We start from the raw sequence: 23609 nt of genomic DNA on the forward strand, positions 1-23609 counted from the left end.
AATATCAAATGGAAGTGTAGCTCGCTCAATAACAAAGTCAGTAAATACACCACATTATGTCAGGCTGAACCAAACAGCAGAACACTGTAGATTTGATATGCAGATAGCACTAAGTTCACTGACCTCAGTCAGACTTATGTAGCTACAGTTGGCTTCAAGTTTCCTGAGATGGTGGAGCAGTAAGATTGGTGACAACACAATTTATAAAATATTTCATTTTCAAATACAAATTACAATCTAGCTAATTCAGGCACCAGAACACAAGCAGAAGCATGCATTGTTTCCACTCACTCTGTGGTTTCACTTTTGATATTAAGCTGAATAAGTCGAATAAGTCATTCAAAGCCTGTGACAAGATCAATGAATCAAGCCATTCCTATCAATTTAATTTGGTCAGTTTGACATTGGACACAGAGAGACTGAAGGATAACTTTGAACTTTTCAGTAAATGGCATCTGTACTTGTGTGGCCAAACATCCCAGATAACTGACAATCTGTGCATGGCTACTCATCTAATTTAATCATGAGAAATACCATTCCCTAATGCAATCTTCTTTCATTATATCTTCAAAGAATGGAGAATGAAATGTCTGTCTTACTTGTATTAGCTTTAACTCAGCAGAGAGAGAGTGAGCTAAATTTTAGCTTATTCCTCATGTGTCAATTTTGTATTTTGGTAGTATGGGAGGAAAAGAAATTTTGAGCTTTCAATATTTTGAGGAAGACCAGTAATGCTATTGTTGATACACAGTTTTTAATAAGTACTAGTCACTGATATGCATGCAATTATATAGTGACATTTCATAGATGGCCACATGAAAAATTAACACTGGACTGGGGTTGGGGTGGGGCAGGAGTGGGAGGTCGTGAGAGGTGGCTGGAAAGATAATATTTGCAAAAGTTTTTAAAACAGGAAGGAGAGTTACATTAAAGTAGGTATTAAGGTAAATAGCTTTCAATGGTGGGAGGCAATGGTGGGAGGTTAGTGGTGTTATCTTTGGGACAGTCCATATCACAGTAGTGGAGGTGGTGGATGTATTAGAATGTATGAAGGTGGTTAAATCGCCTGGTTCTGACCAGGTATATCCAAGCACATTGCAAGAGGCTGGAGAAGAAATTGTGGGGGCCCTGGATGATATTTTTGCATCATCGTTAGCCACTGGTAAGGTCCCAGAAGACTGGAGTGTAGCGAATGTTGTGCCCTTATTCAAGAAGGGCTACAAAGAAAAGTCTGGGAACCACAGACCAGTAAGCTTAACATCTGTAATGGAAGTTATTTGTGAAGATTCTGAGGGTTTGATTAGATTACTTACAGTACCTTCGGCCCAACAAGTCCACACCAACCCTCCGAAGAGCAACCCACCCAGACCCATTCCCCTACATTTACCCCTTCACCTAACACTATGGACAATTTAGCATGGCCAATTCACCTAACCTGCACATCTTTGGACTGTGGGAGGAAACCCACGCAGACACGGGGAGAATGTACAAACTCTACACAGACTGTTGCCTGAGGTGGGAACTGAACCCAGGTCTCTGGTGCTGTGAGGCAGCAGTGCTAACCACTGTGCCACCGTGCCGCCCCAAATTAGGGAGTACTCAGTGTGGCTTCTTAAGTGGGAGATCATGCCTCACAAATTTGTTAGAGTTCTTTGATGAAGTGATTAGGAAGGTTGACGAGGGCAGGGTGGTAGACATATGTCTACACAGATTTCAGTAAGGCCGTTGATAAGGTTCAACATGGTAGGCTGTTCTGGAAGGTTAGATCACATTGAATCCAGGATGAGCTGGCAAATTGGATATAAAATTGGTTTGATGGTCGGAAGCAGAGGGGAATAGTGGAAGGATGCTTGTCGGACTGGAGGCCTGTGACTAGTGGAGTGCCTCAGGGATTGGTGCTGGGACCATTACTGTTTTCTATCTATATCAATGATTTGGATGAGAATGCACATGGCATGATTAGTAAGTTTGCAGATGATACTAAAATAGGTGGTATAATGGACAGTGAGAACGGTTATCAGAAATTGCAGCAGGACTTTGATCAGTTGGGGAAGTGAACCAAGAAATGGCAAATGGAGTTTAATATAGATAAATGTGAGGTCTTGCATTTAGAAAGTCAAATCAAGGTAGGAGTTTCATGGTGAATGGTAGGGCCTTAAGGAGTGTAGTGGAACAGAGGGACCTTGGAGTTCAGGTACATGGTTCTCTGAAAGTGGAGGGCAGTGAAGATGGCTTCATCAGTCAAAGCATTGAGTATAGAAGTTATGTTGCAGTTGTAAAGGATGTTGGTGAGACCACACTTGGAGTATTGTATTCAGTTTTGACACCTTGTGCCAAAGAAGAGTGCATAAGAAATTTACAAGGATGTTGCCAGAACTGAGTTATAGGGAGAGCGTAGGAGACTGAGGGGTGACCTTATAGAAGTGTATAAGATCATGAGAGGCACAGATAGGGTGAATGCACTCAGTCTTTTTCCCAGGGTTGGGGAGGTGAGAACTAGAGGTCATCAGTTTTAATTGGAGGGGAAAGAATAAGAGGGAACCTTTTTACACAGAGGTTGGTACGCATATGGAATGAGCTAACCCCCTTTCTGGACCTCTCCATCTCCAGTAATGACGACCGACTTGACACTGACATTTTTTACAAACCCACTGACTCCCACAGCTACCTGGGTTACACCTCTTCCCACCCTACCTCTTGCAAAAATGCCATCCCGTATTCCCAATTCCTCCACCTCCACCGTATCTGTTCCCAGGAGGACGAGTTTCACCACAGAACACACCAGATGGCCTCCTTATTTAGAGACCACAATTTCCCTTCCCACGTGTTTAAAGATGCCCTCCAATGCATCTCGTCCACATCCTGCACCTCTGCCCTCAGACCCCACCCCTCCAACCGTAACAAGGACAGAACGCCCCTGGTGCTCACCTTCCACCCTACCAACCTTCGCATAAACCAAATCATCCGCCGACATTTCCACCACCTCCAAAAAGACCCCACCACCAGGGATATATTTCCCTCCCCACCCCTTTCCGCCTTCCGCAAAGACCGTTCCCTCCGTGACTACCTGGTCAGGTCCACGCCCCACTACAACCCACCCTCCCATCCTGGCACCTTCCCCTGCCACCGCAGAAACTGCAAAACCTGCGCCCACACCTCCTCCCTCACGTCTATCCAAGGCCCTAAAGGAGCCTTCCACATCCATCAAAGTTTCACCTGCACATCCACTAATATCATTTATTGTATCCATTGCTCCTGATGCGGTCTCCTCTACATTGGGGACACTGGACGCCTCCTAGCAGAGCACTTTAGGGAACATCTCCAGGACACCCGCACCAATCAACCACACCGCCCCGTGGCCCAACATTTCAACTCCCCCTCCCACTCTGCCGAGGACATGGAGGTCCTGGGCCTCCTTCACCACCGCACCCTCACCACCAGATGCCTGGAGGAAGAACACATCGTCTTCCGCCTCGGAACACTTAAACCCCAGGGCATCAATGTGGACTTCAACAGTTTCCTCATTTCCCCTTCCCCCACCTCACGCTAGTTCCAAACTTCCAGCTCAGCACTGTCCCCATGACTTGTTCGGACTTGTCCTACCTGCCTATCTCCTTTTCCACCTATCCACTCCACCCTCTCCTCCCTGACCTATCACCTTCATCCCCTCCCCCACTCACCTATTGTACTCTAGCTACTTTCACCCCACCCCCACCCTCCTCTTGCTTATCTCTCCACGCTTCAGGCTCTCTGCCTTTATTCCTGAAGGGCTTTTGCCCAAAACGTCGATTTCGCTGCTCGTTGGATGCTGCCTGAACTGCTGTGCTCTTCCAGCACCACTAATCCAGAATATGGAATGGGCTGCCAATGGAAGTGGTTGAGGCAGGTACTTTAACAACATTTAAATGGCATTTGGACAAATACATGAATAGGAAAGGTTTAGAAGTTTATGAGCCAAGTGCGGAGAAATGGGGTTAGTGTGGATGGACATTTTGGTCGATACGGACCAGTTTGGGCCAAAGGGCCTGTCTCCATGCTATAGGACTCTATAACTCTGAAAGGGTGAAGATGCAAATAATGGACAGCAATGGGAGAGGGGAAGACTGTAGCACAGGATGACATAAAGAACTTAAAGAGATAATGAATTCAAGGTTGAATTTCAGACCAAGGATACATTTTAAATGTTGAGCATTGGAGAATGGAGACCCAAGTTACCACTGGGGAAGAAATGGGGAAAGATTGGGGAAAGTAACTGTCTGAATTTTGGACAAGTTGTAGGTGATGTTGTAAGACATGAATGATTACTTGACGAAAATGTTTATAGGGGTTTCAGTGGTAGATTCAATAAGGTACGAAATTGAGGTGGATAATGTTGTGGAGGTGGAAGAAAGCAGTCTCTTCAATGCATAAGATAATCAAGACAGGATTGCAAACTGTTTGGGCTCAAACAGAGGACATGCTTGGGTTGGGAATTGGCATCAGTGACTGATTTCTAATGGGGACTAATGGCTTCAGCACTTCCAATGTGCTGAAGGAACGGCATTCGCCCATGGTTAGACAAGCAGTGTGCGTGCAAATGGGCAATCAGAATTTTACCAATTCAGTACCCTCAGGGAAAGATCCAGTTAACAAAAAAAGACACTTCAAAACAAATGTACTGGTTATGCTAGTCCTCTGTTTGAGACAAGACCAGTTGGACCACGGAGTCACATTTTGCTGTTTACTAACTTTTCCTTTTGGGTAGCCATTCCTCTCAGTTGGAAAGTTGCATTCACCATTTAAGGTGAGAGGTGGAGTCTGAAGTAGAGAAACTACTAGAATGTATAATAAAGGATAAAGTGACTGACCATCTTGGATGTTTTCAGAGACAGCATACATTTATAAAGGATGGGTGATGCCTGACAAACCAGATTACATTTTTTGAAGAAATAACTAGGATGGTGGGGAGGAAATATCCATGGATATTATATGGGCTTGCAGAACACATTCAACAGACTACTTCATAAAATGAAGGCCATGGAAACAAACGCAAATGACTGACCAGGTTAGGAAATGAGCTGTAAGTAAGACTGAGTTGAAATAATGTACAGATATTCTAATTGCCAGGATGTAACTAGTTGTTCTCATGTGGAACTGTGTTGGAGACCTTCTACTTGGTATATTTATTAATAACTGAGAGAAGGAGATAGAAAGCCATGTATCTAAATGAGCTGATAGGTAGGTATTAGCTGTGTAGATAGTAGTGTAAAATTGGGGAGAGTTTAATTGAATGACTGGGAAAAATTGTGACAAATGGATTTCAATAAAATGCAAGGTCATTCAGTACAGACTGGAGAATAAATAGATAGAACACTTTTAAATGGTCAAAATCTAGAATTATTGGAGTTCCTCAGAAGCCAAGGAGTCCATAAAGTATTCCAATAAATAATCAATTGGTTTAGATTAGATTAGATTCCCTACAGTGTGGAAACAGGCCTTTTGGCCCACCAAGTCCACACTGACTCTCCAAAGAGTAACCCATCCAGACCCATTTCTCTCTGACTAATGCACCTAACACTATGGGCAATTTAGCATGGCCAATACACCTGACCTGCACATCTTTGGACTCTGGGAGGAAGCCGAGCACACCGAGGAAACCCACGCAGACATGGGGAGAATGTGCAAACTCCACACAGACAGTATATTTGGCGAACTGAAGCACAAAATGATACAAGATCTGCTACAGCTACACAGAAGTCTAAATGTAAATATTGTCTTCAGTTTTAGGTACTCTGTCGTAGCAAGGAAGTAATTGCTTTGGAAAGAATGCTGTGTAGATTTATCCAGAATGGCACCTGGGTACCAAATTAAATTACAAAGAGAAATTACACAATCTGGGGTTAATTTACTTGGAATTGAGGAGGATTTGTTATTGTTATGGGGTTAAAATAAAGCTGTTTTCATGGTTTTGAAGCTAGGAATAGAGAACATACTTTAATATTTAAAAAATGGATCTTTCAGGAAAATGGTTAGGAGACACTTATTACCTTAATAGTGGTAGATATTTGAAACTCGCTTCTAAAAACAGCAATTAATGCTTGGTTAATTGTTAATTTTGATCGACTTTTGGGAAACAAAAGCTTATTGGGCAAAGGGAGTGAGTAACAGCTCCCAGGGCAGCACAATTTTGTTAAATTGCAGAATAGATGTAAGGGGCTAAACAGTCAATACCTGTTAGTATGCTGGAGACAGTGGAGTACAGAACCAAGTGTTTCAGTATATACATGCAGAAACTGATGCCATGCTATAGATGGAATTGCTATGTGATGTAATGTATTCTTTTTATATTTTATCCATTTGACATATACCATAGAGATGGGTTCTCGTTGATCCAGTTGTCTTTCAGGTTGTTAACAATATTTTGTACATTGATGTGATATTTCAGACTTGCATCTATTTTCTGGGATCTTTCAATAGATAATTATGACATTATATACATACCTTACTAATTTTACTGTTTCAACTGACTGCTACAGATTGATTCACCGACTGCTATAAGAAGGAGATCTTTTATACTGGAGTGTTACATGCCATAATGTATTTCAGCTGCCTCAAAGGTATAGTGCCTTGATGCCACAGAAGTGCCAGAATATAACACTAAGAAGCAATGGGTGCATTAGGAAGGATGGGACCGATGGCAGCTGCTGTGGAGACTTGAGCTGGTATTGTCGGGGTGCTGGAACCTTTTGGTTGAATGCATTTACTGTATAGTCCAAACCTTTTTCGGCACACGATTACTGAAAGCAAGGAGACCAGGTACAGTGAGCTGAGATATTCTAACAAATCACAGTGCCGAGATCAGGGTTCCCTGGTGGATGCCAGGTCTCAGTCTATAGACATGGATAAGATACAGTCATAGCATCCCCACAGTGTGGGAGCAGGACACTCAGCACGAGTCCACACTACCCCTCCGAAGAGCCTCCCACTCAGACTCTCCCTGCCAACTCTATCCATGACCTGCATTTCCCCATGGCTAATCCACCTAGTTTGCACATCCCTGGACATTATGGGCAAGTTTGCATTGCCAATCCACCTAACCTGCATATCTTTGGATGTGGGAGGAAACCAGAGCACCTGGAGGAAACCCATGTAGACACAGGGAGAACATGCAAACTCCACACAGACAGCTACCCAAAGCTGGAATCAAAGCGGGGTTCCTGGCGCTGTGAGGCAGCAGTGCTAACCACTGAGTCACCGTGTTACCCTAGTCAGAGTAACTCTCTGGTTGGAAGGGGCTATGAAGTATGCCTATAGGAATGCTTACTGACAGTGTGTTTAACTAGTTTATTTAGTGAAAGTACTGACAACAGAGTCTGAAGCCATGCTTCCTGCTGGAGAATAGAGATCTGTTGAGTGGGGACAGAATCTGGTTTAGCTGCAATGTCCTCAATGAACAAACAGTCTACAGACTCCCAGAATTTAGGCTCAGAACATAAAACCTGATACATTATTGGTCTAATCTTCAGCACCCTGCTCAAAAGCCAACACCAATAAGGAAAAAATTGAGATAAAAAAACTGGAAGCCCATGAAGGTATAATAGGACAGATTTACCGATCAACATCATTTCTGTGCTGGCAGCAATACATTTATATTAAATGATATAACACCAAATGGAAACTTCTGATATCTTCCTAACTTTCTCTCCCTATCAACTAATGCGTAAAGGTTCAAAACAAATTAAGACTAACCTTATTCAGTAGCTAGTTAATTGCAATTTTCCCTTTTACTTATCTGCTTTTTCTCACGGGTAACTTTTTATTGAAGTATTTCCATGGTCTTAACAGGAAACAAACTCATTCCCGCAGAGAAGACAGATTTTCTCACATTCCAAGTGCAGCTGTCAGATGCAGAATTTGTAGTGCAAACAATATGTTAAATTAAAAAGTGTAATTTTAATGCCTCACAGATCACTAATAATGATTAGTGTCAACCCTACATTTCACACTTTCTTTAAAGGTGTTCTAAGGCACAGTCCTGTTACTGTAAATAAAAGACTGGGTCTCTTTCTACTTATTTAGTTCTAGACAATGACACTGCTCATATGAAGCATTCAGCAGGACTTCTCAAAAAAAAATGAATAAGGCTATACTTTTGCAACGTATGTTGCTTTCAAACAGAACGGCTAATTTGGTCTGTACTGCTTGGGGGAACTGTCTGTATTGGAAACACAGTTCCAACAACGTATTTTCAAAGAGGAAACAGGAACTCACTCGGAATCAGCCACTATCTATGAAGAAAAGGTGCAGTTTCACATTTTAGATCTAAGACTATTCGTTATAATGGAGGCCTGAGGAACAAACCTGCAACCTTTTAGCCTTTGCTTTCTCTAATCAGATATCAGCTTGCATCTCCAACATCAGGTGTCAGGGGTTCAAGTCCACTGATTTAAGAAAGCCCGGCACAAAATCCTTGCTGACAGTCCAGTGCGATACTGAGGGAATACAACTCGGATGGAAGTGATCTGTCCTTTCAGGTGGATGTGAACAATTCCACTTCAGAGGAGTTTACTCTTGTGTTCCAGTTAATACTTAACCCTCATCCAACATCACTAGAATAGGTTATCTGGCATTATTGAGACCTTTCTGAGCACCAAGTAGGTGCTGCATTTCCTTTACAGCAATAAATACAATCATTTGCTGTAAAAAGGCTTTAGGATGTTTGTGCTTATGAAAGGCCCTATGTAAGAGCAGGATGCTAACTATAGAGAATCCCAACAGTGGCCCACTCAGTCCATGCCGACTCTCCAAACAACATCCTACCCAGACCCATCATCCCATCTTATCCTGTCACGCTGCATTTCCCATGGCTAATCCACCTATCCTACACATCCCTGGATACTATGGGCAGCTTGGCTTGGCCAATCCACCTAACCTGCATATCTTTGTACTGTGGGAGGAAACCGGAGCACCCAGAGGAATCCCATGCAGACACGGGGAGAACATGCAAACTCCACACATTCACCTGAGGGTGGGATCAAACTCAGGTCCCTGGCCCTGTGAGGCAGTAGTGCTAACCACTGAGCCACTGTCCTGCCCCATGTGTGGTGAACAAATTATCAAACTCAACAACTTCCCGCACTTTGATACTCACATCCTCTGTGGCATCCGCCTCACAAATCTCAAATTTATCAAGAACGCTGCTATCCATGAATTGTTCTGCACCAAGTCCCACATGTTCAATACACTAGCTTCGTACAGTTAATGAACTCCTGATTCTGGTATTCCAAATTTAAGATCCTAGTCCTCATATTCTTCATGGTTTCACTCAATCCTATCTCTACTAAAAATACCTTCAGCCCCATGTGCCTATTCTTAAACACTTTCCTTCTTGGACTCACCTCTGCCCACTACTGGTGGCAAAACCATAAGACATTGCCTGGGGCTCCAATGCCTGCATCAACCACACTGAACCTTCCCATCTATCCTTCAAAAAAAAGACTTCCTCAAAATACCTTGCTTCATCAAAGCTTTCAGTCATACTGTCTAATCTTAATGTAATAATTTATCAATCTGAAACATTTCAATCCAGGTTTCTATAGCAACAGATATCTGCACTGTATTAAATAGTCAATTTCTTTCCTGACCATTTGCCAAAGGTAAACATATTTAAAATGGAATTTTCGCAATGGACAGCATCATAGATCTGATGTGAGAGACCCATGGATAGATTATACTGGAGTATAAATCACATCTTTACTCTACAGGCCTTGAGTAACTTGCATTTATAATTTTAAATTGTCACCGCTGAGTATTAATCATCTGTTAAGCAATGGACTACCAATGCGGTAAACCAATTTTAGGTTTAGCTGGGTATCAATATTCATACTAAGTAAGCTATATTGACAAGTTGCAGCAGCAACTTCAGGGCCTGTTAAAAGTCTATCCAACAATGGCCTACAGCAGCCAACAGCAGGAATGCTAATCCAGAGAAGCCCCCATTAAATCAATTTCAATTTACTGAAGAAAAATTGATCTTCAGGGAATTTTCTTTTAACAGAAGGCCACGGCTCAATCTTATAAGGGCACAAATCTACATACAAAGATATCAATGACGAGGCTATGAATGTGGGGTTCAGAATCAGGAATTTAAAGCCCTATCTATGACACCTCCCAAGGACAGTCTGCCAAGACCCCAAGTTGCTGCACTGTCGTCATACATTATCTGCCTCTCGGAACAAATTACTGCCGATGGTGGAATCTGAATTGAAAACAAAAAGTGCTGGAGATCACAGCAGGCCAAGGCAGCATCCATGGAGAGAACGTAAGCTAATGTTTTGAGTCTAGATGACTCTTCATCATTGGTTCAAGGTAGCTTGAAGAGAATGACACCCTCTGATGCCGATATGTAGTGACACTTTTTGACTCCACTGAAGTCCACCCAGAATGTTCATTTCCAGGCAGTCAATCACCATGAGAGTGGATGTATGGACACTAGCAATCACTGACGATGATAACAGATAAGCACTGTGCAAATGTGAGCAAAGATCTTGTAACAGTCTCTATCACGAGAGACAAAATGTTTAACAAGTAACAGGATTAAATGCAGAGAAGTCACCAGGACTTGATGGTCTGCTTGCATCTTAGAGTTTTAAAGGAAGGGGTTGCGGAGATAGCAGAAACATTGGTCAAAATGTTCCAGAACTCTCTGGATTCCAGGAGAACTCCAGGACATTAGAAAACTGTTAATGTCACACCCATGTTCAAGAAGAGGAGGAGTTGGAAAGCAAAAAGAACACAGGCTAGTTAACCTAATATTTGACATTTGGAAATACTACAGTCCGCTACAGAAAAAAATAGAAGGGGATTTTGAAAAGCTGGACAGAATCAGTCATCATGGTTTTGTGAAAAGGAAATCGTCTTTGACAAATTTGCTGTGTGCTTTGAAGATATAACAAGAGGTGATAAAGGGGAACCGGCAGATGTAACATATTTGGATTGTCAGAAGCTTTGAATGCGGTGCAACATCAAAGGTTACTACACAGAGTAGGAGCTCACAGTATGGGTGTAATGTGTTAGTAAGGAATGAGGATTGGTTAAAATACAGAAAACAGATTTGGAATTAAGGGGGATTTTCAGGTCGGAAATATGTAACAGTGGATTGCTACAAGGACCAGTTCTAGGGCTTCAATTAGTTACCAGCTATTTTAATGATTGGGTGAATGGGACAGAATGTAATATGTTTAAATTTGTCAATAAACAAAATTAGGTGGGAGAACATGTTGTAATAGGGACATAAGGAAGCTGCAAGGATATATAAATAGGTTAAGTAGTGGGTAAAAATCTGGTCGATTGAGAAAAGTGAGAAATGGTGCATTTTTGCAGGAAGAATCAAAAGGGAGGAAAAAAGCGCAATACAGAGGGAATTGGGTTGTCTTGTGCATGCAACATAAAACGTTAGCTTTCAGGTAACCCTAAACCAATCGCAGCCAGTAATTACAAAGGCAAATGGAATTTTGGCTTTCATTGCTAGGATGTTGGAGTTTAAAAGCAGAAAGTCTTGTACAAATATACAGGGTGTTGGTGAGGCTGTATCTGGAGTACTATATACAGTTTTGGTCCCATTACTTAAAGAAGCACATACTGGCATTGGAGGCAATTCACTAGGCTTAATCCCAGGAAGAACGGGCTGACTTATCAAGAATTGTTAACCAGGATAACCCTTTATTCTGCTGGACTTCTTATTTCTTTCATTCTGTATTTTTGTTCCCTCGGAATTTGCACTTAAGAATCTGTACCTAGGTACCTGTGTACCTAAGATGGCGCAGTAGGTGGCTACTTGTAAATTTTTCACTGTAGTCATTTGAGTACATGCAACAATACAGCTAATTCTATTCAGTTATTCACTTGAGGTTAGACATAAGACTAAGAGAGCTTGACAGCAGTGGTGCTGAGATATTTCCACTTATGGATGAATCTCAAACCAGGGGACAGTAACAAAATAAGGGGGCACTGATTTTAAACTTAGATCCAAAGGAATTTCTTTGCCCGAGGCTAATAAATGTCTGGAATTCTCTACTCCAGAGACGTCTGGAGGCTAAATCATTGGAAGTATTTAAAGGAGGTAGAGTTTTGAAACACCAGGAAGATAATGGCTATGCTGAGCTGGCATGGAAGAGGAATTGAGGCATTGGGAAGGATCAGTCATGACCTTGTTGAATAGGTTTGAGGGCCCTAATCCTGTTTACATGGAGTCACGCAGGGAGAGGTACTCAAAGTTTGGGAGAAGATTTGTAGCACGGGTGCTCGTTGTTATGGTTCTGTTCGCCAAGCTGGGAATTTGTGTTGCAAATGTTTCGTCCCCTGTTTAAGTGACATCCTCAGTGCTTGGGAGCCTCCTGTGAAGTGCTTCTGTGCTGTTTCCTCCGGAATTTATAGTGGCCTGTCTCTGCCGCTTCCGGTTGTCAGTTCCAGCTGTCCGCTGGAGTGGCCGGTATATTGGGTCTAGGTCGATGTGTTTGTTGGTAGAGTTTGTGGATGAGTGCCATGCCTCTAGGAATTCCCTGGCTGTTCTCTGTTTGGCTTGCCCTATAATGGTAGTGTTGTCCCAGTCGAATTCATGTTGCTTGTCATCTGTGTGCGTGGCTACTCAGGATAGCTGGTCGTGTCGTTTCATGGCTAGTTGGTGTTCATGGATACGGATCGTTAGCTGTCTTCCTGTTTGACCTATGTAGTGTTTTGTGCAGTCCTTGCATGGGATTTTGTACACTACATTGGGAGAGGTACGTGTGGAGAGGGGACAACAAGAGGTGATGGAAGAAAATTGCATAATCAACGTTTAAAAAAAAGGACACCTTTAGGAAGGTTATGATACGATCAAAGGCAATTAAGAAAGGAAGGCTCCAGATGGGGCAGGAGTTAGAAAGACTGGGGAGGGGCCAATGGTAATTTTTCTGAGGAATGGAGGTTAATGAGTACAATTTTGCAAGCTAGAATAATAATGCTTGAGGAAAGCAAACCATCGACTCTCTCCACTAGCAAGGGTGAGAGGAGTTGAGTCAGTAAGAATATAATAGTCAAAGACTGAAGCTGGCAGGAGATATCCAGAGGACAAAACAGTAAAACTTGTGAATGACATACTGGGTTGACTTATCTTGTACACTTCAAAATGGAGGACCGGCAGGCTCATTTCCATGTTTGACATTTTTTTTGTAGCTTTGGCTTTCTCTCTGGATATTTATTACAGAAATTAAGTTGAAAGTTTAGGAAAAGATGGACGTCAAATGAGAAAGCTGAGTAGCAGTGGGGAATTGTAGTAGTAATTAGGTAGGAACAAATCGAAGCTAATATCAGAAACTGCATGGATAAATGAATGTGCTTGTAAATATTTATTAAACGTATTCTGAAAATCAAAAATATGTAATTATACAAATGGTTTTATCAAAAAAAAGTGGATATGTGGAACTCAGTCTTTTGGAGAGATGTTGAGGTAAATGAAATGCGCACGTGTGAATTTAACCGATGTAGAGCATTCATGCATTGGTTTTAGCAAATACTAACTTGAACAAAACAAATAATACTCAGATTGGGCGGAGTGTGCAGTGGGTCAGCATCAGTGAAACAGATTGGGAGGAGTGTGCAGCAACTCAGTATTAACTGTGTAGGTTGAAATTCATTAAAAAGACCAAAGGATCGGTTTCTATGCTGTGCATCTCAGTGACTCTATGTTCATGTTTAAAAGACAGTCCATATGAGACTTGCTCTGCAAACACAATAGTTAACTGCTTATACTAGGAACAAGTTCTGTTTAATAATGTTTATTACAGGCCAATGCTTTCATCATGAAAGTCTCATGCTTTGTGAAACTCTGGGACCATCGAGTGCAAATATCAAAGGGTTGGTAGTTATGTGGGGAATGCCTGTGGATAGCATCATATTTACCTGCCTCTGTCCTTTAAGTAGTTATTTTTACTTCCCTTTTGGAATGCTTCAGTAATTAGTTCTTGAAGTGGTCTGCTGTATCGGCCCAAAGAGATCCATTTCATTTAGTAAAACAGCTGCACTCTGTTGCCATCAGCCAAGCTCAGCAATGCGCACTGTACTTAGGAATTTAGTTGGTTCATTTCCAGATGGACGAAGAGTTACAAATTATTGAAAGGAATGTGCACTTTACAGATCCCAGAACCAAACTTAAATAACTGGCTTTCCAGGTTTGTATATATGACGTTACCCCACCAAACCACCCCTCCCAAAACTATTGTGGGGGGGGGGGGTGAAAGAAAAGGAGGAGTGAGGGTAAGGAAATGGAATAAGGGTAAAGACGTGGGTTAAGGAGGGTGGTGGGGGAGATGGGATAAAAGGGGACGATGGGCATAAGGTTGGGTAAGGGGGTTGCAGGGGAGGTGAGGTGGGGGTTAAGGTGGGTTCGGGGGGTTGCTGGTAAGATGGGGTTGGGGGGTAAGGTGGGGTGAGAGGATAAGGTGGGGTTGGGGGTTAAGGGGGTGTGTGGGGGTAAGGTTGGGGTTGGGGTGAGGAGGGTAAGATGGGGTTGGGAGTAAGGTGGGGTTGGGGGGGAGTGTAGGGGTAAGGGGATGTGTGGGGGTAAGGTGGGGGTTGGGGTGAGGAGGGTAAGATGGGGTTGGGAGTAAGGTGGGGTTGGGGGGGGAGTGTGGGGGTAAGGGGATGTGTGGGGGTAAGGTGGGGGTTGGGGTGAGGAGGGTAAGATGGGGTTGGGAGTAAGGTGGGGTTGGGGGGGAGTGTGGGGGTAAGGGGATGTGTGGGGGTAAGGTGGGGGTTGGGGTGAGGAGGGTAAGATGGGGTTGGGGGGGCTGTGGGGGTAAGGGGATGTGTGGGGTGAGGAGGGTAACATGGAGTTGGGGGTAAGGTGGAGGTTGGTCGAGGGGAATGGGGCAAAGGGGGTGAGGTAGGGTGTGGGGATGGATGGGGGAGAGAACGTGACGTCATTGCCGATTGTGTGGTGGATCTCCGTCACTGCCCTCACCCCCGGGAGGGGGAGGGGAATCCAGGGGCCGACACCCTCCGTGTGGGTGTATGTGGAGGTGAGGGGGTGGGGGAGGAGTATTATTTTCAGGAAGAGGAGCCGCTGCAGCGCGGGGTCTCATGGGTAGGGTTTCTCTCCGCCAATCAGGAGCGAGAACAACCCGGAAGCGGGAAATTTAAAAAAGAATCCACGGAAACAGATTCTCAGGTAAGAGAGGGAATGAGAAAATCTCCGGGATAGAGGGGGAGGGTGAATGAGAAAACCCCAGAGACAGAGAGAGAAAAAAAAAGAAAAAGAGAATGAGAAAACCCCTGGGATAGAGAGAGAGAGAGAGAGAGAGAGAGAGAGAGAATGAGAAAACCCCTGGGGTAGATAGATAGAATAAGAAAACCACGGGAGGAGAGGGGAAAAAGAGAGAGAGAGAGAATGAGAAAATCTCGGGGGTTGGGGGGGGAAAGAAAATGAGAAAACCCCCGAGTAAGAACGAGAGAGAGAATAGGAAAATCCACAGGATAGAGGGAAAGAGAGAGAATGAGAAAAACAACGGGCTAGAGGGATGGAGACAATGAGAAAAAAAACTGCGGGATAGAGGGAAAATGAGAGAAAACCGGGGGACGGAGGTTGTGTGTATGTGACAGAGAGAGAGAATGAATGAGAACATGTCCGGGATGAATTGAGAGAGGGATGGGGAATGAGAAAACCACTGGGATAGAGGGTGGGAGAGAGAATGAGAGAGAGAATGAAAAAATCCCTACATGAAAAGGGGGTGAAGGGAATGAGAAAACCACAGGGATAGAGGGAGAGTTCTGGAGTCATAGAAATGTACAGCACAGACCATGCCGACCAGATATCCCAACCCATTTCTGGATTAGTGGTGCTATTCCTGATGAAGGGCTTTTGCCCGAAACGTTGATTTCGCTGCTCGTTGGATGCTGCCTGAACTGCTGTGCTCTTCCAGCACCACTAATCCAGTATTTGATTTTCAGCATCTGCAGTCATTGTTTTTACCAGATATCCCAACCCAATCTAGTTCCACCTGCCAGCACCCGGCCCATATCCCTCCAAATGGGTGAGAGGGAGAACCTACGATAGCCAGGGCGAGAGAGACAGAGTGAGTGAGCCTGGGACAGAGAGAGAGAGAGAGAGAGAGAAACAGACACACTGGATGGACAAGTGGAAAGAGAGGCTGATAGACTGACAGAAAAGCGTGAGAGAGAGTGCAAGAGAAAGGAATCAAAACCAAGATGAGAGAGTGAGTGTGAGAATAACTAACCTGGGATAGAAACAGTCGGTGAATGAAATTTTAAAAAAAAGCATTCAGAGAGAAAATCCAGATTGAACCCAGGACAGTATCTGAGAAAGAGTTTTTAAAGGATATGGGTGTTGCTGGTATGGCCAGCACTTATTGTCTGCCTTTAATTGTCTTGGTGAAAGTGATGGTGAGCTACCTTCTAGAGCCACCCCAGTTGGCACACTGGGGCTGTGAACAAGGAAGCTCCTGGAGTTTGACCCAATGCCAGTGCAGCAGCAGTGAAAATAGTTCTAAGTCAGGATTCAGTGTGGCTTGGAGGGAAACTGCAGATACTACTAATTCCATATCCTTCGGGAGGTGCTGTTTGACTTTGGGGAATTTGTGCAGTTCATCTTGTAGATGGTACCCTCTTCTGCCAGTCTGGGAATGAATATAAATCTGGTGGAAAGGGTGCCATCAAGTGGACTGATGGCACCCTTGGGCTGATAGAGCCAACCTTCCTCAGTGTTCTTGGAGCTGCACTCACCCAGGCATGTACAGAGTACTATACCGTGTAGATTGTGTCCATGTTTTGGGGGGTTAGATGAGCTATTTGCCACATAATGCTCAGCTTCTGACCTGTTGTTGCAGTCGAAGTATTTACTTGGCTTGCCCAGTTCACTTTCTGGTCAATGGTAAATCCCAGAGTATTGGTCCTTGAGGATTAAATGATGGTGTTGGGATAGAATCATAGAATCCTTGCAATACAGAAAGAGGCTATTTGGCCCATTGACTCTGCTCCAGCCTTCCAAAGAGCATTCAACCCAGAGCCATCCCTGCATCCTCACATTTCCCGCGGCTAACCCACTTAGCTTGCATATCCCTGGACACTATGGGCAATTTAGCATAGCCAATCCATCTAACCTGCATACCTTTGGACTGTGGGAGGAAACTGGAGCAGCCAGAGGAAACACACGCAGGCAAGGGGAGAACATGCAAAGTCCACATAGACTGGAATTGAACCTGGCTCCCTGACAGTGTGAGGCAGCTGTGCTAACCACTGAGCCACCGTGCCAAGGCTATGGACAGTGAAAGGAAAAGTGACTTGCTTCCATTTCAGACAATTGGCTCCATATTATAATTAATGTTGGTTGATGTTAAGTGGTTTGTCAAAGATATATTCCAGTTTTTTGCAGGAATTTGATGTTAGTTAGTGGCTTCCCAGAAAATTTCAGAGGGCAGTTAGAGTTGATCATATTGCTATAGGTCAGGAGCTATGGGCAAGACCAGATAATAAGTAAAGTTCAGTTGTGAATCGATGTTTTTCTTTGTGACAATTTTGGCAGTTTCACAAATACCATTATTGATGCAAATTTTCAATTCCACAGTTATTTAATTAACTGAATTTTCTCAAGTTCCATAGCAGGACTTAAAATCCTGTCTCTAGGCCGTGAGTGCAGTAGCATCATCACTATGCTTCGATAACCTTCAGTGTAATAAAATATTTCCAATGTGTTTCACAGAGGTCTTATAAAACAAATTTTGACATCAGGCCTCATAAGAATATTAGCTCAGACGACCAAAAGATATTGTTTGGTTTCAAGGAGTATCTTAAAGGAAGAAGAGTAGTAAGAGATTTGGTGAGAAATTTCTGCACTTAGAGCCCAGGCATCTGAAGGCTCTAGCACTTATTGTGGACTAATTAAACCTGAACCTGTCCCCAAGTTGCAGGTCCTAATTCCTTCTCTTTTTGCTTTATGTCATTGCGTTATTTTGTCGTTTAACTTTGCTTGCCTTGTAACTTTATTGGAGGCCTTCTGTTCTGTCCTTCCCTTCTCCTCTTTCTATGACCCTGTACTTTCTCAAAGCTGTTACATCTCTCTAACCTTTTCTACTATTGACGGATGGTCATCAACATAGAACGTTGACTAGGTTTCTGTGTCTCAAGTGCCACCCAACTTAAGCATGTTTTGTGAAGATTTGTAGCTCGGGTTGAGGTTCTGAATGTAAGTTTGCTCACTGAGCTGGAAGGTTTGTTTTCAGACATTTCATCACCCTACTAGGTAACATAATCAGTGAGCCTCTGGCAAAGCACTCTTAGTATGGCCCACTTTCTATGTGTGTTTAGGTTTCCTTGGGTTAGTGACATCATTTCCTGTGGTGATGTCATTTCCTGTTCTTCTTTTCAGGGGATGGTAAATGGGATCCAAGTCAATGTGCTTGTTGATAGAGTTCTGGTTGAAATGCCATGCTTCTAGGAATTCTCGCGTATGTCTCTGTTTGGTTCGTCCTAAGATGGATGTGTTGTCCTAGTCAAAGTGGTGTCCTTCCTCGTCTGTATGTATAACTTAAGCATTTCCAACTTTTTCTTTTTTTTTCACTAGAATTCCTTGTGGCAGCTAGAAGTACAAATGCAAAGAAATAGAGTCAGACAGCAAGGAAACAGACACTTCGTTCCAACTAGTCCATGCTAACCATGTTCCTAAACCAAACTGTTCCCATTTTCCTCTGTTTGGCCCATGTCCCTCCAAACCTTTACTGTTAACATACTTATCAATGTATATTTTAAATGTTGTAACTGTACCTTTTAAATGTAATTGGGGAGAATTGAGTTATGTGTTATGCCAGTACAGACTAGGGAACAGAGTCGAGAGTGTGGTGCTGGAAAAACACAGCTGACCAGGCAGCATCCGAGGAGCAGGAGAGTCGACATTTCGGGTCTAAGCCTTCATTACTGATGAAGGGCTTATGCCCAAAACATCGATTATCCTGCTCCTCGGATGCTCCCTGACCTGCTGTGCTTTTCTAGCACTACACTCTCAACTCTGATCTCCAGCATCTGCAGTCCTCACTTCCTCCAGGTTATGGAACAATCTGTTAGATTATAATTATTGAAGGAGAGTTCAGAGTAGAGTGCCTTTCAATAGTTCAAGGGTTAAAGTGATTTAAAACAGAACAAGAAAATGTCTTTTAAAATAGTGAGCTGTGAAATTCAACTGCAAGGTTCATAGTAAGGCAGAAACTATGCCAAGATTAAATATTATGTTAAATACGTAGGTCAAAGAAACAGGGTCAAAGTCATATAGCTCAGTCTAGATACATGTAATTAGAAGTATAGCTTGCATTGAAAGTTAACACTAACTGGTGTTTGCTAAATTTTCTGTCACCGTTTGTGTCATTATCTAAAACAATGGGCATAGATGAATGGCATGTTTAAGTGAATTGCAGATTGGTTGAGTTTCCCTCTAATATCTCTAATATATTAACGCGTTTTCTCCTTCATATATTTATTGTGCCCAAGCCTGACTATTCCATTGCTTGAATCCCCTACCTTCTCTCGACTTCATCTTCCACAGATCTGAATGAATACATCCTGTCCAACACAAAGACATACTTGTCTGTCACCCCTGACCTCGTTGTCCGGCTTCAATCATTTCCCAAACTGCAAAATTAAAACTTTTCATTGTTGTGGTTAAATCCCTTCATGACTTCTCTTTTTTTTTAAAATTAATCTTTGTGATATTGTCTGATCCTCAAGTCTTCATTTCTTTCTCTGATCTCTTGTTCACAGTCATTCCTGCGCACACCCTTGTTGGCTGGACTTTCTGCTGCTTGGGCCTTGCGTTCTAGAATTTCCGTGACCACCACTGGTATCCATGCCCTCTATTGCCTTGGTTTGAATGGCTGGAATTACCCCACTCCCCCAACTTGTGCCATGTCTTGCCAGATCTCCATAGTTACCATCTTCCTCTTAATTTCTTTTCTGAATGTACTGTCTGAGTATTTATAAATTTCCATTTGCATTCAGTTCTCTTTATTTCTTTATTTTGTGGGTTGGTAAGGTTAGCACTTGTTGCTCATTCCAAACTGCCTACGAATTCAGTTGTTTTTTTAAGGTCATCTTGGAGAGTGGTTTCGAGCTGAGCACATTTGGGTTCAGAGTCATGTGTAAGGAATACAAATTTCCCTCCCAAGAGGATAAGTGAAATAGATAGGTTGTTTATAACAATCAATGACAGTTTCACTGACATTATATAAAATCCACTTCTATTCCAGGTTTAGATGCAGAATTCAAAATCCATGAGGTGTCATGGTGGGCTTTCAACTCCAAGCAAATAGCCTAGGCCTCTGGATTACCAATCTACTAAAATCACCACTGTCTACACCATCTTCCTATACTGGGCTTTCACAATAAGTGGACCTTGATTTCACTTGGAATTTATCCTCTTCCCTTTTCTAGGTTTCTTTTCCTTTACCAGCAAATTTTACCGGAAAGTATCTCCACAGCACCATGTCTGCATTATCATCTTGGACTCTAACAAAAACGCATCTGAGTAAGTGTTTCTCCTGTTGGTCTACAAGGTAAACTGGAGCTCTTTCTCATGAGGATTTGTATTATTGCATAGATTCCAGTCCAGACAGGCAGTGTACCTTTATGACAATAGATGGCATCATGGAATGTGACATTCAACTGTAAAGGTAACCATCTAACTTCAAGGGTGGTCATAGTCGTAGCCTGCAAGTCACTGTATCTTTGCTGTATGTTGTCAGGGTAAGTACAGAGCCCAGACCATGTGTACATCAGAGATCTTGCAGCAGAGTGAGTAGTGAGTGTTACTAGTAAACTTCAGGACACCTGTTTCAATGAGAACTTAGTCTTTGCAGCATATATTATGAGGGCTAATATTTGGTGAATACTGAGAGAATATCATACTAGTCAATGGCTACTGTTAAGAATCTATTATCATATTCTGGATCGCCTAAATTCTCAGTGGCTCCAATGATTTTGGTTTTGAGCAAGTGAGACTGTTGAATGTTTGGGCCTTCTTTGGATACCACTGATGACACAAAAGTGTCAGTTCCACGGTTCCATAAGAAACATGAGTAAATGACCTTTGTAGGAGTTGGTATGTGCTATCACGTATGTATTTATATGGTAGTCAGTCCCATAGTAGTAACAATGGAATTTCCTTGTTATCTGAACCTGGATTATTTTACCAATTGCCTCATAGGTGGACTGAGTTAATGCTAGACGAGGTCAGGTCCAGTTTAAATCGCATACTACTTTATTCCAAGGCCTATATAAAAAGTCAAAGGTATGCTCAGAGCTGATTGATTGATTAAGTTTACTTGTGCTCACACAGTTATGAGAGTTACAACTCTAGTGGACCATCTAACCTGGACAGCATGTTGACATCTGGTACAGCTCTCAGGTCACAGTGTTTTTTCTCCTAACCTCCTGTGGAGCTCTGTTTCCGAGCAACAACCTGCCTTCCTCCGAGCATGTGCTCGGCTTTATCACTGACTGCTGGCAGCATGAGATCAAAAGCCTTCCAACGCCAAGGTTGCAAAGTGTTTATTTCTCAAGGGGCCATGCCACCAAATTACCCATTGTTTGACCTCTAAGAAATCACTTCATGATCATCATAACAACATTGTTCCTCCTGAGTTTGAATTCTCGAGCAGCATGCTGCAATTCTGAGGAGCTAAGCCCTTTGAAGAAAGCTTTAACTCAAAGTGCATTTTAAAGTAACCCCCAGCTAGATAAATGGCCACAGAACTCTCAAATTCAACATAAAGCTCTCTGTAACGTCCATAGAGTTGCTTACTGTGCCACTAAGTGATTGAAAAAACTGTTTTACAAACATAATTTTTGCACCAAGAGGCTGCCTTGTTAAGTTAGACTAAACATGCTTTTGACTGAACTGAAATTTGTGAGGTTCGTTTGTGATGTTCAGGATCAAAGGGTTAAATACTTGGGAGGTCTTTTGCATCTCACTGTTGAAACGACCAAGATGAATGTTTAGGGATTCTGAAGATTAGTGCTCCGGGATTCCACTCTCCAAATGGATTCACTGCAAATTTACATTTCTTTTGGTCTTATTACCAGCTGGTTATGCTGATAACTATAATTTATATTTTGCTGAGTGCCCCATTAGTCCCCTACTAATCCACAAGCCTGCTCTTCTGGACTAATAGAAAAGTAATTTTTCCAAAAAATTGCCTCGTTTTGTCCTCCAGCGAAAATAAGGATGTGACAGATGGAGCCAATATCATGCCATGCTGTTTCTGCAATTAAACTGAGAAATGAAGAGCAATCAAAAATGGACTGAAGGAAAGCAATACTGGCTTGGTCTTCTGGCATGTCACTTCCTGCCCTGAGCTAGCTGAGGTCTTGTTCTTTGCTGCTGTGCGGAGCTGACACTTCAATGTCAGCCGCAATTCATGTCATCACTTCGCTTAGGTGAATGTGCCCAGTTTTCCAAATCTACTACGCCACTTGTGTGGTTCCCATTAAACCATCCTGGCACAGTTAGTGGGTATTCCCTGAGCAACTGCTGTTGCGTTTGGCCTTTCCACCAGCATAAACGAAAATCAGTCGTCTCTCATCCTAGCTCCCCCCTTCGCAACTTGCTCGAGTGGAGTTTTCAGATCCATGGGAGTGAGATACCTTTAGACTGTGATGTCGGACACTAAATTTATCATCTTGTGGCTGCTCGCATTGGCACTGTTAATGTTAGCATTCTGTCTCTTTTAGAAACCATTTGGGGTTGACAGTCAAGAGTCAGAGGTGTTTCTTGGGATTGACCGAGATAAACATTCTCTGCTCTTGGCCATTGCTGCTTCTGGTGTGAAACTGGAATTACATTTTTTAATTTATTAGCTGACAGAATTTGAGATGGCAAACCTTTAGTGCCTAGAATTTCCAAAGTTATCACTGTAAGCACTTGGGTTCATTGTCCATGATTTTAGTGTAGGAAAAAGACTGTTATCTGGCCAAATAAAATACTTGTGAAATGCCCACATCAATAGTCATCATACAGTACCTATATTCAGAAAAGCATCTGGATATATTCTGTGTTCAAATCTTTTATTCTAATCTTTAGTCGCATTTATAAATTGAAAAACAGATTTTTCTACTTCCAGTGCACTTATTTCTGTAGATAATGTCACATTTGAATCATTAGTTGTGTGGGTTTATACATGTAGAAATTGCTTGCATTATTACTGTGCTCTTGAGCCACCAGTCTCCATTGATCAGAGGCTGCTTGTTTACAGTGTTTTGGCAAGTTGCTGATATACTGCTCCCTGGGGATAGAGCAGGGGTTAATTACTGTTAAACTCTTAGTGCCAACTAACAACACAGGCTTACTGCAACATTAAAAATGACACAACTAAGGAAAGCATGAGGTGAATGGCACTTGGCGAAACTGGAATTAAAGTGACAGTGTCTTGGAGTGGAACTGACGTTTGTATTATAGAGGCTATCACATAATTAAGATGACTAGATGTTGGCTTTGTTAGCTTCTATTGGGCATTATGAATAAGAGAATACTTGATGCTTGCTTCACCTGTTTAATGGTGTCCTCTCAAGGTCATCTGATCCTTGATCCATCTAAT

General features: G+C 42.7%; 1 protein-coding gene across 5 annotated transcripts in view; it reads left to right on the forward strand.

Moving 5' to 3' along the window:
* The first annotated feature begins 15079 nt into the window (after positions 1-15079).
* Positions 15080-23609, forward strand: part of arhgef39 (Rho guanine nucleotide exchange factor (GEF) 39) — a 66698-nt gene continuing 58168 nt past the window's right edge. For 2 of the 5 annotated variants that reach the window (XM_072562208.1, XM_072562209.1), the window contains exon 1: positions 20449-20542. Coding sequence is in view for 1 of the 5 variants with exons in the window: in XM_072562207.1 (XP_072418308.1) it covers positions 20500-20542 (43 nt within the window). In the remaining 4 variants the exon portion in view is untranslated. Of the gene's footprint in view, positions 15185-20448; positions 20571-23609 lie in introns of those variants that run through there. The other 3 variants (XM_072562207.1, XM_072562210.1, XM_072562211.1) reach the window with 3 other exon arrangements.

Source organism: Chiloscyllium punctatum, chromosome 44 (genome assembly GCF_047496795.1).
Source record: "Chiloscyllium punctatum isolate Juve2018m chromosome 44, sChiPun1.3, whole genome shotgun sequence".
In the NCBI taxonomy this organism is placed as follows: domain Eukaryota; kingdom Metazoa; phylum Chordata; class Chondrichthyes; order Orectolobiformes; family Hemiscylliidae; genus Chiloscyllium; species Chiloscyllium punctatum.